We start from the raw sequence: 16,495 nt of genomic DNA, 5'->3' as shown, positions 1-16,495 counted from the left end.
CCCATGGGCCATAAAGAGGAGCAGGAGCAAAAGCTGAGTGTCAACTGAAAAGTGCAAACTGTCTGTTCCAGGTTAAGAATGAAGGCTAACTCCAACCACTGAGATCTAAAATGCAATATAAGCTGCAGGCTTAATTTCTGCATTGAATGGTCATTCAAGGAAGATAAATGCAACAGCTGTTGCACTTATTTGGAAGGAAGGCCAAAACTATAAACTAGAGGTTATTCCAGGAAGAACAATGTTTCTAAATGTGGTCACCAGATACACTTCTGTACTTTATTTGTTTTATCATTTAACTGCTTAGTTGAATCATAGAATCCTGACAGTGTGGAAATAGGTCCTTCAGCCCAACAAGTCACACCGACACTCCGAAGAGTAACCCACCCAGACCCATTCCCCTACCCTATTAAGGGTGGCACAGTGGTTAGCACTGCTGCCTCACAGCGCCAGAGACCTGGGTTCAATTCCCACCTCAGGTGACTGACTGTGTGGAGTTTGCACATTCTCCCCGTGTCTGCGTGGGTTTCCTCCCACAGTCCAAAGATGTGCAGGTTAGGTGAATTGGCCATGCTAAATTGCCCGTAGTGTTACGTAAGGGGTAGATGTAGGGGTATGGGTGGGTTGCGCTTCGGAGGGGCGGTGTGGACTTATTGGGCCTAAGGGCCTGTTTCCACACTAAGTAATCTAATCTAATCTAATCTATTTTTACCCCCTGACTAATGCACCTAACCTGCACATCCCTGAACACTATTGGCAACTTAGCATGGCCAATTCACCTAACCTGCATATCTTTGGATTGTGGGAGGAAACCCATGCAGACACTGGGAGAATGTGCAAACTCCACACAGTGATCTGAGGTTGGAATCGAACCTGGGTCCCTGGCGCTGTGAGGCACAGCGCTATCCACTGAGCTACCATACTGCTTTTTGTTTTGTGTCTCTGAATTCAGTCTTTTTTCCCTCTTTCTGTACCTGGTTTTACACTCATTTGCCTTTCTCTTTCATTTTCTATTACTTCTATGGATTTATGGATTATAGAAGACCTAAAGATGTCACAAAGGAAGTAAAGGATAACAGGTTAGGTGAGTGGGCAAGGATCTGACCAATGGAGCATAATATAAGGAATCGTGAAATTGTCTATTTTTAGCAGGAAAGCTTTAAGCATTCGGTCTCATTGGTGAGCGATTACATAGCTGAGATGCAGAGGGTCCTGAGTGTCCTAATGCATGAATTGCAGAAGACTAGCATGTAGATACAGCAGGTAATCAAGAAAGTTAATAGAATGTTATAACTTAATGAAAGAGGAGTTTAATGCAAATGTAGGAAGGTCATGCTTCAATTGTACAGCACTTTGAGACCACACCAGTATGGTGTGTCCAGCATTGGTCACCTTATTGAAGGAAGGATCAAAATACATTAGAAGCAGTCGGGAAAGTTTTTAGTATACTAGTAAAATGGGCAGATTATTCTGAGGAAATTTTGGACCAGTTAGGCATGTACGTACTAGAATTTTGAAGAGTAAGGGGTGGCATGATTGAAGCATAAATCCTGAGGATGAATCTTGAAAGGTAGATGAGGAAAGGATGTGCCGTCTTGTTGTTGAATCTTGGGCTGGGTGTCACTAGTGTCCAAAAACATGAGAGTACTGATTTCTAAAACACAGATGAGGCTAAATGTTTTCTCCAGAGGGTCATGAGTCTTTGGACACAGTTTTTCTTGAAACCAGTGGAAGCAGAGTTTTTTAAAATTATTTAAAGACGAAGATTGATTCTTAAGTAAAATGGTAAAAGGTTTTTGGGGAAGGTGGGAATGTGGAGTAATCAGATCAGACGTGAGTTTATTGAATGATGGAGCAAGCTCAAGGAGCTGGATGTCTACTCCATCTCCACCTCCCACCTCCACCATCATACAATTGTACCTCCGCCATCCAAATGGCACTCAATCCAACAAATAACAGCAGTAAGCAATTGAGATTAAGGTGCAGAAAAATATCTAACGAGTGGACGTGGAGGTGCCTTGCTCCAGTCTGTATATTTTCAATCATCTTCAATGCCTTTTGGGTAATGTTCTATTGTTGTTTTGGTGTCATGGAGTGGGGGAATGGGAGTTTACATTGGATGTGTACAGTTGGCATCAGAGAATCCACTTTTTTTTTTATTCCAAACCTCTTCTGCCAAAATTATTTTTGCTGTATATGGTGACCCACTGCTACAACTAATTTTATTTAGTATATATTTGTTTTGCATTGTAACACTAGATTGCTTTTTTTTTTGCAGCTGGATGGTTGGACTTGAAGATGAGAAGCAGAAGACTGACGTACACTACAGGTCGCTCGGAGGTGAAGGCAATTTCAACTGGAGACTGGTATTCCCATTTGACTACCTCCCAGCTGAGCAGCTTGCTGTTGTATCCAAGAAGGTGTGTTTGAGTGAGAAAGCAGTCATTTTGGTCAATAAATGTCTGGAATCCTTTGGGAAGTTCTGAAATCCGACAAGTTGTGTAGCTAAATGTTAAGCAACCACATTGCCCCACGGGAGGAAATCAGCATGTGGTTAGGAGACCTAAAAGCCCAAGCCTGACTTGCAACAGGAGGTTGTTTTAACTTCCTGCTAACTCACTGCTCAGTAGAGGACAAAGCCAAGCCCATGGACACATTCTCAGGAATGCTCAGGTTCAAGTGCAGTGATTGCTAAGTGCTGCTTTCCCCACGGGGTAGTTACATTGGTTTATAACCAATCGTCCTGTTGGAAGATTTCTTATAGGGAGGTCTATTGTCTTCTGCCCTGCACCATTTCCTCTTGTTTGTAAGTGTGCATTCCTCCTATTCACGTTAACAGCCATGTGTGTTATGCTTGCTGTGAGGAGTTATTTATGCAGCGTTCTGTGGGAATACTACTTGCGTGAAGAAATGTATTCTGTGGTTGGGGCTACCAAAGGTCATATCTAACTGACCTCTTCCTTTCTTTGGATGTATAAATGCATCATTAGAATGACCTTGAAGCCTTGATACTTTGGTATTCATGTCGGCTTTCTTCCCAGCTTTTAATTTGACAGCTGGCAGTGTGTTTCAAACCAGATGTTTAGAGCTAGGGTCAGTACATTTTTAGCAAAAAAAAATCTTCAAATCGTTTGACTACAACATTTTCAAATGTCAAACCGTATTGATGCATCTTACAGAATTAAGTTGTGGGTTTCAATAGAACAATTTTGAACTAGAATGTTAGTAATAAAGCAATTTTCTAGTCTCCTTTACACTGGGAAAAAGTTTAAGACTTCATAGATGGTATCCCATAAAATGTAAATGGGAGCAGAGAAATGTGAAATAAGTCATTGAATTGGTTTACTTTTTCTGTTCCAGGAAAACTTCTGGAGCCTCGACAAAACTGAATTCAGGACACCTCCAAAATTAATCATTCAAATCTGGGACAATGATAAATTTTCCATGGATGACTATTTGGGTATGAACTTCTTTTTTGGCTTCCCTCTATCAGGTTAACCCGCTTTACCTGAACTGAAGTGATATTTTAATTACCTCTTTGCTAATGCCACAGTTAATAGGCTGTCATAAAGTTATTCCAAAGGTAATTGCTTCTTGGTGCAGCAAGTAATTGCTAGTTGTGTGATTTGAAAGGCATAGTGCTGTTATGATCCTTGTTTGGAAGGTATGTCTTGTTCTTTTTAGCTGATGTGGATACAATTTCCAAAAGGGTATTTATTTATTTTGTGTATATACACGCACCCCATTTTCTTCCACCTGAACACTTAATATAATTTACTAATGTTATTGAAAACGTTTAGAATTTTTAAAAAAACTTTTATTGAATCTGTTACCCATGCTTAAGTTCACAGCAATTCTTAAAACACTGCTTTTGGAATAGATGGAGTAAAACCTCAAAATAGCTTTTGTAATACAAGTTATTACTAAAGGGCAGAAGAGAATGGAGGTCATCTCTCTCGTTCAGTCATTCAAGTGAAATGCTTACCTGGATTTTTCCAGAGTCAGGATGTATTAGGAGCCCGCTTAAAAGTCTTTACTCCATGATTCCTGAACCTATTCCTGGGCTTTCTGGTTTGCAGCAGTGCCTATTTGAGTGCAGAAATTTTCTTAATATCTCTGAACAGGCTTTGTTATGATGCACATCAGGACAGGGTCAACTTTGAACCCAGAGTCAGGGACACTACCACTGCCAAGAGAGCCATGGCCTTTGAATGCAGATCATGATACCCTGACCTGATTTTCTGTCTGTTTCATCGGCATGGCCTACTCTTGTGTGGTTTTCACCAAAGTCAGGCCTGTGTTTTTTTTTTAAAGAGCTTTAGTTTGCATCACCATCTCCCAGAGGTGTTGTGAATAAGTACTTGCACGAGGGAACCATTTTGAAGCAGGAGTTCAGATGCCTGCTCCCCATGCTCAGCTGTACCCTTCCACCCAATACTTCACAATACCTTTTGAGGTATTTTTGGTGATCAATAGCTGGTCAATAGGGTCCCTTTTTTTTAAAGGAATGCCTAAAGGAGGAAAATGAGGTACAGGGAGGGTATTTCAGAAACTTGAGATGTATGCAACTGAATGGCACCAATGGGAGAGCTGTTAAAATTGGAGCTGTTCAAGGCTAGATTTCCATGAGCATAGATAAATGTTGAGAGCTAGAGGCGATTATGGCAAAAGGGAGGGCTGAAGCTGTGGGAGGATTTAAAAACCAACACAATTTAAAATGCAAATTTTGACTGGAATGGGAGCCAATAGAGATTAGCACACAGGAGTATTAGTTTTATGATCCCTTTGGTGACCAATAACTTAAAGATTAATTTGCCAGTGACAGAACTGAAGGCCCTGATTTCATAACTTAGACTTTTCCTGCAGCAAATTAAAATCAACCCTAACTATTGTGCACACTAAAGAGAACATCTGGTTCACATTAGTTAATGCAATCTGGATGCATCTTACAAACCCTTTTGCTGTGTATGCCACATCAGGCCGATACGTAGCATCGCAACAGCAGGTTCAAATCCACTGTCTCCCTTGTCTGTTAGATTAAAACTCCCAGTGTCTTTCAAAAGTTGTTCCAGTTTGTAGAATCTTCCAGATCCAATTTTCAACTGTAAGGCAAACACTTGTAAGCATTGAGCTTGACTACTAACAGTTCTCTAGGCCAGACCTGCTTTGTTTTTGTTGCTGTCTATCAGAAAGCAGACCTCTCTCTTTTCTCCGATACAAGCTTTACACAACAGACATTCTAGCAGGGGTGAAGTTGCTCTGTAGAAACTGATGGTCTTAGCAATGGTTCAGATACTGTAAATGCCAGAAAGTTCATCTTGGGATGGGGGTGAAAGGTGGGGTCAAATGTGACACCAGGTTTTTCAGCAATCTCGTTTCTACAGTTGACAGAGAGAAATGGAGCTGATGGAACAGAGTTTGGATCTGATTGCTCCAATGTAAGGACATGGCTAACGACTGTTAAGGAATAGGTTACCTCAGTGTAAACAGTTTAACTTAAAAGTTCTGCACCAACTTTTAGGGTGGCATGGTGGCTCAGTGGTCAGAACTGCTGCCTTACAGCACTAAGAACCCAGGTTTGATTCCACCCACTGGCAACTGTCTGTGTGGAGTTTATACATTCTCCCCGTGTCTGTGTGGGTTTCCTCTGGGTGTTCCACTTTCCTCCCACAGTCCAAAGATGTGCAGGCTAGGTGGAGTAGCCATGCGGAATTGCCTGTAGTATGCAGAGATATACAGGCTAGGTGTATTAACCATGGGAAATGCAGGGTTACAGGCATAGAATAGGAGGGTGGATCTGGGTGGGGATGCTCTTTGGTGGGTTAGTGTGGACTCAATGGACCAAATGGCCCGCTTCCACAGGATTCTATGATTCTAGAAGTATCATAGCCATTCATATGGAAATAGATCCTTCGGCCCAACTCATCCATGCTAACCAGATTTCCTAAACCGAACTGGTCCCTTTTGCCAGTGTTTGGCCGATATATTCCACCGCCTTTTCTAGTCATGTACTTGTCCAAATATCTCTTAAATTTTGTAATTGTAGCTGCCTCTGGCATCCCATTCTATATATGCATTGTCCTCTGTGTGGAAAACGTTCCTGCTCTGTTTGTTTAAAACATTGAAAGAGTTATTTAAAGATGGGAAAGTCTAAGTTCAGATATATGAAAAAGCAGAGAAGAGACTATCAGATTCCTAAGAGCGTGAATTGAAGCTGCAGCTAAATCAAACCTTATTTGTAATCGAGAGGGGAATTCTCCCTTGGGCTGAATACTATAGAGGGGTGCTGTTGAGACTATTGGGATTGTAATGTACCATGTGTTTTGAAATCTTTTTAAAGTTTTCTCATATTGGTTTTATTCTATTATTTTGCATGAAATAATTCAATTAATTTGATTTATTGTTAAAACCACATCTGCAATATTTGTGTGTTTGTGTTTCAGTGAAAGATTGCCTTGCTAAAATTGAAACAAAACTATATCAAATTAAGTTTCTGGGAACTGACTTGCCCAGTAATAACACCCACTGGGATTACAACAGCAGGAATTAGGGAATTTCTGATCAGCCTAACTAGCAAGGTTTTGTCCACAATGACTTCTATTTGACTTTAGGATGGGTCCTAAATGGTCAGAAGGAACAAGTTAGATTAAACACTATTTTATGTTTGTGTTCTGTTATCCAGATGCCAAAGCAGTTGTACATTGTGATGAAAGAACTGTCATTCAGCCCCAACATTCCCTGCGCCATTTTTGTGAAATCATTTTGCAAAATTTAAGTAATTCCATAATCTACTGTATACCCAAATATTGACACTTAACATGTAAGGATAACTAAGCTTTTCTATTGATAACTTGCATAAGGATTCCATCGTGTAAGCCAAGATTTCAGAAATCATTTAATTTAGCATTTAGCTTGTGAATAAAGCCTATTTAAATTCCTGTAAGTTATATTTGATCTTTATCACATTTATAAGAATTACCAAGTATTTCTTTGCACCCTACAATGTTTTCAAGTTGTGCATGACTGGTCACTGTGATATTGGCTTTCAGCATGTGTTAACTGGAACCTATTGGGAAAAGTTAGCTAATGAACTGGACTGACTGGTAAACCCACAAAACTGTAAGCTTCCACTGATGCCTTCCCAAACATGGCATGGGGGTGACCAGTACTAGAGGGCATAGGTTTAGGGTGAGAAGGGAAAGATCTAAAAGGGACCTAAGGGATAACTTTTTCACACAGAGAATGGTGTGTGTATGGAATTAGTGCAAGAGGAAGTGGTGGAGGCTGATACAATTAGAGCATTTAAGTTATCTGGATGTGTATATGAATAGGAAAGGTTTAGAGGGATACGCGCCAAGTGCTGGCAAATGGGCCTAGATTAGGTTTGGATATTTGGTCGGGGTGGACAAGTTGGACCGAAGTGTCCGTTTCCGTTCATGTACATCTGTGACTTTAGAAATGGCTTTCTGTTTTGTATTAGCCATGTGACAAACACCTAACTGTTTTGAGGAACCTTACAAATACTGCTTTTAATGTGCCAGCTACCCTAATGGGATCCAGTTTAACGTGCTGTTATGCTGCAACATCTTATTGATTTTCTGAATATTTCAGCTTTCTTTTAAATGAAGGTTTTGTGCATAATCCCGTGCACAAATGATTTGATGTTTGAGACATCAAAATTTCCAAAACGTAGTGTGCTTGTTTAGCACAGCATTAATGTATTCATTATATTAATGTCCTTCAGGGAAGGAAACTGCTGTCCTTACCTAATCTGGCCAACATGTGACTCCAGACCCACAATAACATGGTTGACTCTTAGGCAATTAGGGATTGGCAATAAATGCTGACCTAGACAGCAATGCCCTCATCCCATGAATGTTTTTTTTTAAAAAACAAAAAAAACAGCAAATGGGAGAACTTCAGTCTAAAGAAATAATTGCCATATGGCAACCAGCCTTAAATGGTGAGAGGTGTAAGATGACCATGATGTTAAATGGTGCATGACTGTTTCAACCCTCATTGTCTTCTACCTTTCACTCTAGTTGTGATTATGTTTAGAACCTAACCTTGCTTTGGTTTTTGTTTTATGATATTATTCATTTTAAGAAATGAGAAGCTTGGAGTTGCACCAGTTAGCTGCCACGAATAGTCTTTTTTTTTAAACCTATCCTTTTTCCATTTGGTAGACGAGTATTCCACCAACCATCTAGCAGTTTCATTTGATTCACTATCAACATCTTGATGATTCTGTTGCTTTCCTGATCACACTAAGAAAATCAGCACCACTTCTATATTTCAAATGACATGAATTCAAGTCATGTCTTCAATGTACATCATTCTGATGAAATAGAATTGAAACTGCTGTCATCCAGAGATCATTTCCAGGCTAACTGTTCATCATTTAGATATAAAAATTTTGGGATAGGTATTATCCCCTGAAAGACTAATAAAGTAAATGTTTTTGGCAAAATAATAGAAACTCTTATTCAAGTAAATTGTTGGAATTGATTTTAAACCTTGATGTTTTTTGATCCCATTTTAAAATCATTAACAAAATAATCGTAATCATTAAGCTGTACATTTGTATTTGTTTCTATTTCCCACATCTTGCTTTTCTTCAACTATGTACTTCTCTTGATTCTCTTTGATCTCCGTTTTAGGGAACTAGTCTCCTTCCAAATGGAAGCTCGGATACTGATCTGAGCCAATCCCTGACATTGACAACATTGTAGAGTGTTAGGGCATTGATGTTGAGAACAACTCCATAAATGCGATTAACCTTTTTTGTATTTGATTTGAATTCCGTTTTTAAAACTTCGGATGTTTTGTTCTTGTCTCCTAATGTTTCGTGCATTTCTTAGACGATGAATTCTCAGTTTAATGTCATGTCAAAGAAAACATTTTTTTTGGCGTTTCATCAGTCTTCTCCATCCTCCTATGATATTGACCTGCGTTGATTGTCTAAAAACAACTATGTTTTGTGTAAATTACAGCAGCAGCAGGTTATTCAGATAATTCAAAACTGGCCATGTGTTTTACACAGTGCAATGAATTATACCATAGCTATCAGAAAGTGATACAGTGATCACTTTATTGTAGTGAAGTGGGAGAATTGAATTCTATTTTGGCGGCACGATAGCACAGTGGTTAGCCCTGCTGCCTCTCAGCACCAGGGTCCCAGGTTCGATTCCAGCCTCTGGAGACTAGAATCTCCCCCTATCTGCGTGGGTTTCCTCCAGGTGCTCCGGTTTCCTCCTCGTCCAAAGATGTGCAGGTAAGGTGAATTGGCCATGTTAAATTCCCCATAGTGTTAGGTGCATCAGTCAGAGGGAAATGGGTCTGGGCGGGTTACTCTTCTGAGGGTCAGTATCAACTGGTTGGGTTGAAGGGCCTGTTACCACACTGTAGGGAATCTAATCTAATCTAATAGGTGTAAAGAATGGTAAATTAAGTTTCTAGTTACTCATTGGGTGTTCCTAGTAGCCAGTGGGAATTCTTCTTAGCTTTTCTTTAATGTGCTAGGTATTCAAAGTTGCCAACGTTGATCACATCAGAGTTAACTGTATTTCCTCTTGTGCCAAAACACACAGCCAGGTTAAAAACAAGCAGTGTCTATTGTGCTGGCAGTAAAGGATGTCTTGTTTGAGCTTAATCTCACTTTGTTGCATAAATACTTAGGATATGTTTGTCAATTTCCATAAATTATCATTTTAAGCAACTGAACCACTTCTGGTATCGAGGTTTTTTTTCAGCCAGTCACCTATCAGAGGACTTGCATACAATAGATAGAAGATAGCCTACTATAGCAACATTCCTATTTTAATGGAGTCAGACACTATGGTGGGTTTCAGTCTCTCTAGAGAGATCAATTAGCCATGTTCCTTGCTTTATTATGCTGAAAAGCAAACAAAGAGGCAGTGAAAAGTTATATCCCATCTGCATTACTGTGCAAAGGAGCCCAAACTCTGCTTTCAGGGGATGTATCTGTCAAACTTGATAAGTTTCACTTGGTCTCCGTTGTTTGTTTCTTTCTCCTCTCCTTTTTTATTTCTTCCTTGTTTTTTCCTCTATCCAGCTTTTTAAACTCCATTTCAGGGCGTTATTCTTAGTAATCTCTGTTCAAATGAGAGTGTAAAAGAATGTTTTGAAAGCAAGCCTGATGTATAAGCTGTACTGTTAATGAAAGCTCTGATTAAAGCTGTCTCTTGTAGCTTAACTCGACCTTCACTGTCGTCCTGTTTTCTCCGACTCGCACATCAAGGAAAACACAAAGCTAGGAATCAGCATCACCGTATAGGCAAGGGGTCAATAATTCTGCAGCAAGATTATTCAAAAATGCGCCAAAGTTGGCCAGTTTGAACCTAATATCTGGTTTCTGTACTAGTTGCTGTGATAATTGAGGGATGCCTACATTAACCACTGGGCACCGGGGTGCTGCCTCGGTCCTGGTTGAGAGAAGTGAAATCTGGCTATGGTTCCCACCATCTTATGACCCCTTTTAGGAAAGTATTTGACTGGACGCAGGTTTAGGAAAGTGTACTTCTTGATGTGTGACTGGTTACTGATGAAGTACTAGGCCTGCCTTGTAACCAATAGTCCCCCAAACTACTATTGCCGTGTGCAGCTGCCATGTTGCTTTGTGTGATTCCTTTTGAAGATCAACAGACCCATTGCATGGTGCGTACATCGTCTGCTCTCCCTTGCACTACCCAGGTTATGGGAGACATTTTATTGCAGTTCAGTAAGGGGGTGGGGGGGGGGGGGGGGTCAAAGCCCTGACTCTGGAAATGTTACAGTAAAAATAAGATCTCCTTTAAAAGTAGGTTAAAATTCAGCTGAATGGCAGCTTCTCACACTCTTGCATTACCCCACGACTGACTGTTGTGTGATTCAAGGTGTAAGAAAAGTCACCCAGGTCCAATCCATATAATGTACCTTGTCAATTCACTGGCTAAGTAGCTAAATAGAATATGTATTTTCGGTTTGTATGCTTAGTCAGTGAAAGTTTTGAGGATATCTGCTCTCACACACATGTGAAAAGTTTCCTTTGAGATGACCTTTGTTTTTTAGCAGGTAAAATCACTCCAGTGAAATGCCAGGAGGCAAAACAATAGATTGTGATGACTTTTTTTTTTGTTTTCCAACGAACTTTAGAGCACGCTTGTTGATCATGAATAGTAGGATCAGAAAAGTAATCTGCTTGTTAGTTTAGAAGGTTGATTATCCTTCAGGAGGAGGGTAAACCGAGAGCAGCAGACTACAGTTGGTGCCAGCACCCTCAAACCTTGTGATTGTGTTTTGATTCTTCTGTATATCTACACAAATGCTGGTGTTCTTATCTCTCTCTCTGATTCACAGGTGTCCTTGAGCTAGACCTGAATTCCACGATATGCCCAGCCAAAACCTCTTCGGGATGCAGTTTGAAAATGCTCCCTGATGAAAAGGGGGGAAAAGCACCTAAAGCGACCTCCCTTTTTGCTCAAAAATCTATGAATGGATGGTGGCCATGTGTCCAAGAGAAAGATGGCAAGCGCATTTTGGCTGTAAGGACCTTCCAACATTTTCAAACCTATTTCCCTCTTGAAATTGTGGGCCTTTCCATTGTCTTGGCAAGAATATCATCCACATCAGTCAATTTTGTGAATGACTACAACCATAATCGTGAAATGCCCAGTTCCATTGGGTTAGGGCAGCAGTATTGGCTCCTTCTTTCTATTAATGGGCTTTTGTGGGGACATCTAATTCGTTTGAAGTGAAATTCACTCATCTTTAATGTATTGCACTCTTAAAGGAAGGCATCACTTTGGGGTTTGTAAACTGTTTTCTGACCTTTTATTTCCCCTGACTGCATCAGAAAAGTCCAAGTCAGAGGTTAGGTTAGGTGCATAAGTATGACATTTGTAGAGATTAATTTTAAAAACCTGGTACTAAAATTTATAGAAACAAATTGAAAGTGAAATGTTATTATTTTTGTGAGTTGGTATTTTTTAAAATATGAATGAAGTGTATGTAATCTTTTGGATGCTGTTTATTTAGATAAACATCAAATATGTGTTGCGTCAGATATGGTACATGTTGATTTTCTAAATGATAGTATAGATATGAGCTCTCTTTCAACAAATTATCAAAAGATAGACTTAACCTGAAGGTTGTGGCAAAATTTGGTTGCTTAGCACAGTTTGTTAATTTTAATAAATCTATATTATTAATTAATATAAAATCAACCATCATGAAAGATAAAGCAGCTTCAGGTAATGAATTGTTATGATCTTGTGCTTGTAAAAAATAATTAACAAATCCCAGTCTCTCAAATGGCCACCATCTTAGATGAAGCTATATTTATGGTGCAGGGAAACCAACACATTTTAAAAGCTTACATGTTTTTTGCATTGACTAAAACCGCTTTACTCCATACCATTGTAGGCATTGAATAGTTGTATACAGTCTGGTCATTTTTAAAATAAGGTTACTAGTCATTGATCAGAGTGATTTTTTTGTAATGAACTCACTTTAGCTGTACTAACAAAATTACACCAGGTTATGAATTTTTAAGTGCATTTTTGAGTTATTTTAATGTGACCTTACATGTTTTTGCCCTGTGGTGCTGTTCATAGATTTAGACAAACCTTGATCATCGATTTTATATTCGATAAATTGCTTTGAGAAGTATAGGCAGGGAAAAAAAATCTATAGATTAGTTAAGTTTGCAAAGGATCTTAATTGCTTGCAAACAGAACCTTTTTGACTTTTATACACCTCTCTTTCTTTCTTTTCTTCTCCCCCTCCTCCCCCCCCCCCCCCCCCCCCCACCCCCGCAAATGTTGCCAATAAACCAGCCTTACATACATGAAGGGAAAACTTATTTTTCCACTACTTAACCCAACCAGTAAATTCTCAGAGTGTCATGCACTGCAGAAGCAAAGAGTTCACACAAATAAATGTTTCACTGTCAGGTGCACATCTCCCCTCTGACAGATAATCATTGAATTTGTCCTGTACAAAGGAAATGAAAGAGTATCTGATGAATGATTCAACAACCAAAAGCCACAGCAATCTGGCGCTACCATTGAGCCTTTCTCTAACATACAGTTCACCAAGCATAACCAAGGAAAGCCACTTTGGAACTATTTAACTTGAAATAGATAAAGCCATTATGGTCTCTGTTAACCCTTGAAAGCAATGGTTGAATACCAAGCAAGCGTTTTAGGTCAATTGTTCGGTTAACCAAATTGAGAATATCACTGAAAAAACCCTGTCCCCAATTCATGGATCACATGCCTGCTTTTGAGATCAGGCTGGTGGCCTAGAAAGGATTGCAGAGTGTTTTGCTTTTAAAAGGCTGAAGTAATCCTAGAAGTCCTGTATTCTAAGGTAACCTACCACTTTATCTATGATTGCCTGTTCTGGTTAGATAACTTGCTAAAAGTTTTTTTTTCTCTTTTTGTTATCTAGGGTAAAGTTGAAATGACACTGGAGATCATCAGTGAACAAGATGCTGAGCAAAAACCTGCTGGCAAAGCAAGAGATGAACCCAACATGAACCCAAAACTGGATCCTCCAAAGTAACTTTTTTTTTCCCCTTGATTTGTTTTCATATATTTGTGACTTGCATTTTAAAAGGGCAAGAGTTGAGAAGTGCTGAACATTTTAAAGCAGAGAGGTTCATTTGTTTTGAACATTGAATGCAGGCTACTTAAAGTGAATGGGTGGGTTTTATCCATTCTTACAAAGTGTAGATTTTATTATCTCCTCTTATTTCATGTAGTCAGGATTTACATTCAAGTGTCCCATTGATTCCACTTTTAGATGAGCGTATTTGAGAGTCCTGTTCTTGATTTAGCTGCTGTAAAATAGACAGCAGTTCAGCAGTGAGATTATGCTTTGAAAAGTGGTCACATGGAGCTTAGATTGGAGAAGGTAGTTACCTTTGTAAAATGTATCAATTGTTAACCTTAATCAGCATTAATCTGTCGCAGGCGAGTTGGTGTATAAATTCACTGTTTGTTTCATCTCTCTGTCTCTCACCTCCATATTATTGACACAAAAGGGCAAAATTAATTGGCAATAGGCATTCATCAAAATGCTTTGCAAATTCTGGAACATGTGCCATTATAAAGTACAGGAAGTTTAGTGCGTGAATATTTCTGTTTGTGGCCAGTTGCTGACACATTGGTACCTGGTATTAAATCCATCTGCTTGTTAAAAGCTACCTCTACCCACCCCTTTTTATGATCGCTTCAGTTTTATGAATTTTATTATTTCTGTAGCCCTTCATTTTGAATTTTTGCATTTGAAGTTAGCGATTCAAGTGATGCTTGGAGGTCCATGTACAACAAATGACTGACCCATACAGCAATTATGGAAGCAGTTAATGGAGCATTTTTTCCCCTTCGTACTTGACAAATTGCCACAAATATCATGAATTTAGCACTGTTGGTGCTGGTTAAGGCAGGAATATGGTCAGGATACTACCATGGGACCCTTAATGTCTGGGCTAATGGGGGTCTCAGTTCACAACTTATCTAGAGGGTGGAAGTGAGGACTGCAGTTGCTCGAGATTAGAGTCAAGATTAGAGTGATGCTGGAAAAGCGCAGCAGGTCAGGCAGCATCCAAGGAACAGGAAAATCGACATTTCAGGCAGGAGTCCTTCATCAGGAATGAGGTGTGCGTTTTGCCAGCATCACTGTAATCTTGAATCTTATCTAGAGGGTGACACATCTGATGAGTAACACAAGCCTGGGTCTAGTTGCTGTGCTGCAGTTGAGTGGTTTGACTGGTAGAACTTTTTAAACCAATCTAATACTGTAACCATTCTAGTTTCACCTCCTGGTGTATGCTATAGGTTAAGATGTTTATAAGCCTATCTCAAGCGTGCTGAGTAACTAGGGAAATTCAAAGTCATTACATTGTTCTCCTGGTTAGTGGAGGCTTCATTACTGCATTTTGGATATGGTGATTTCCTTTGCATTCGATCAAATTTACTGTTTGTTTTCTTTTGGTTAAATCTCTGCTCCATGAGCCATTGTTTAATTATAAACTTGGCATGCTGTTTTTCATATTCCGTAGTCATACTATGCTCCAACCCACTTTTGGATGCTGAAGTCAATAGTAAAACCATCTTTCCTGCCTGGTTAGAACATAAAAGATTGCAGCGCAGTACAGGCCCTTTGGCCCTTGATGTTGTGCCGATCTAAGCCCACCTAACCTACACTAGCCCACTATCCTCCGTATGCCTAGCCAATGCCCGTTTAAATGCCCATAAAGAGGGAGAGTCCACCACTGCTACTGGCAGGGCATTCCATGAACTCACGACTTGTTAACTGGTAACTCTGAATCTATCAGGGGGCAAAACCCAGACTGTTCTCATAACGGCTCGGTATCAGGCCACATTTGTATGCATTTATTATCTAAGCTATTGGTTAGATAAGGAACTTGCTTCCCATGGTTTTTAAGAGGGATAATAAACATGCTCGTGGTTTGCTTGAGTAATAGTTTCTCAACCTTATAAATGAGTGCTTTAATGTAAACTGTATACACTTTATCCATTAGAAAGAAAAGTTAACTGGAATTAATTCTTTACAATCAGCCGTCCAGAAACGTCTTTCCTGTGGTTCACCAGTCCTTGCAAGACGATGAAATACATCATCTGGCGCCGGTTCAAATGGATCTTTCTTGGGATCATAATACTGTTGTTTGTAGTTTTGTTCCTTGGGATCTTCTTTTATTCATTGCCGGTAAGTACATAGTGTGGGTTTTAATAAAGCTGTTATCAGAGTGAGTGTACCCCAGTAAACTCTGGGCTTTTGGGGAATGAAATAAGCTAACACATTGGTAATGTTGTATTTTTCTGTAACTTCATATCCCTAACTTGGGGCTTTTGTTAGCTCAGAATCACTTAAAATGGAGAGCATGATCTGTATGTTGCTGCTCATATTTGCCACTTTCAGTACAGAGTTTGGAGGCACAGAAAAATTCTTAAAGGCTTCTCTTGATCTGTTAATGAGTTCACAGAATTTTGTCTAAATGTGGAAGATGATTCTTGAAGGTAGCTGCAGTAGAAGCTGAGCTTAAGTTGTGTTTTGATCTGAAGAAAAATGCAAAGGCTAGTAATTTAATCACTAAATTATTTTAATTAAATAGCTTTTGTATTTTAATTAACATTAACCTATTTAATTTCCCTTCCTCGTTTATTGTTCAGTGTGCAGGCTTGCACAAAATTAAGTTGCCCCACTAAACTATCTACTTGTTAACTTTCATAAAGCTTTCTAATTTATTCACTTTTTTTCCTCATGGTGGTTAATGTTTTTGGTCATTTTTAGTGCACAGTCACAAGTAACAGTGGAATTTCAAGAGCAAGCCTAATTTTTGTTGTAATGCAATTGTACTTTTACTCCCACCCTCACTGTTCATTACCATCCTGTTTTTCTCTGACCTTTAACGAAGAATGTGGGTTCCTCAGCCCTCATTGACATGCTCTATTGACTAACAAGTAATCTA

At 39.4% G+C, this 16,495-nt stretch overlaps 1 protein-coding gene across 2 annotated transcripts in view; it reads left to right on the top strand.

Annotated features, from left to right (window-relative positions):
* The window catches only part of LOC140463572 (myoferlin-like), a 231,721-nt gene that overhangs the window by 204,069 nt on the left and 11,157 nt on the right, over positions 1–16,495 (top strand). For both annotated transcript variants that reach the window (XM_072557752.1, XM_072557751.1), the window contains 5 exons: positions 2,276–2,417; positions 3,358–3,457; positions 11,356–11,540; positions 13,450–13,559; positions 15,585–15,732. In XM_072557752.1, the coding sequence (XP_072413853.1) occupies positions 2,276–2,417; positions 3,358–3,457; positions 11,356–11,540; positions 13,450–13,559; positions 15,585–15,732 (685 nt within the window). The remainder of the gene's footprint in view (positions 1–2,275; positions 2,418–3,357; positions 3,458–11,355; positions 11,541–13,449; positions 13,560–15,584; positions 15,733–16,495) is intronic.

The sequence above is a fragment of the Chiloscyllium punctatum genome, chromosome 38 (assembly GCF_047496795.1).
Source record: "Chiloscyllium punctatum isolate Juve2018m chromosome 38, sChiPun1.3, whole genome shotgun sequence".
NCBI classification, from domain to species: Eukaryota; Metazoa; Chordata; class Chondrichthyes; order Orectolobiformes; family Hemiscylliidae; genus Chiloscyllium; species Chiloscyllium punctatum.
The sequence above is the reverse complement of the archived record's forward strand: the minus strand, read 5'-3'. Positions and strand labels throughout refer to the sequence as shown.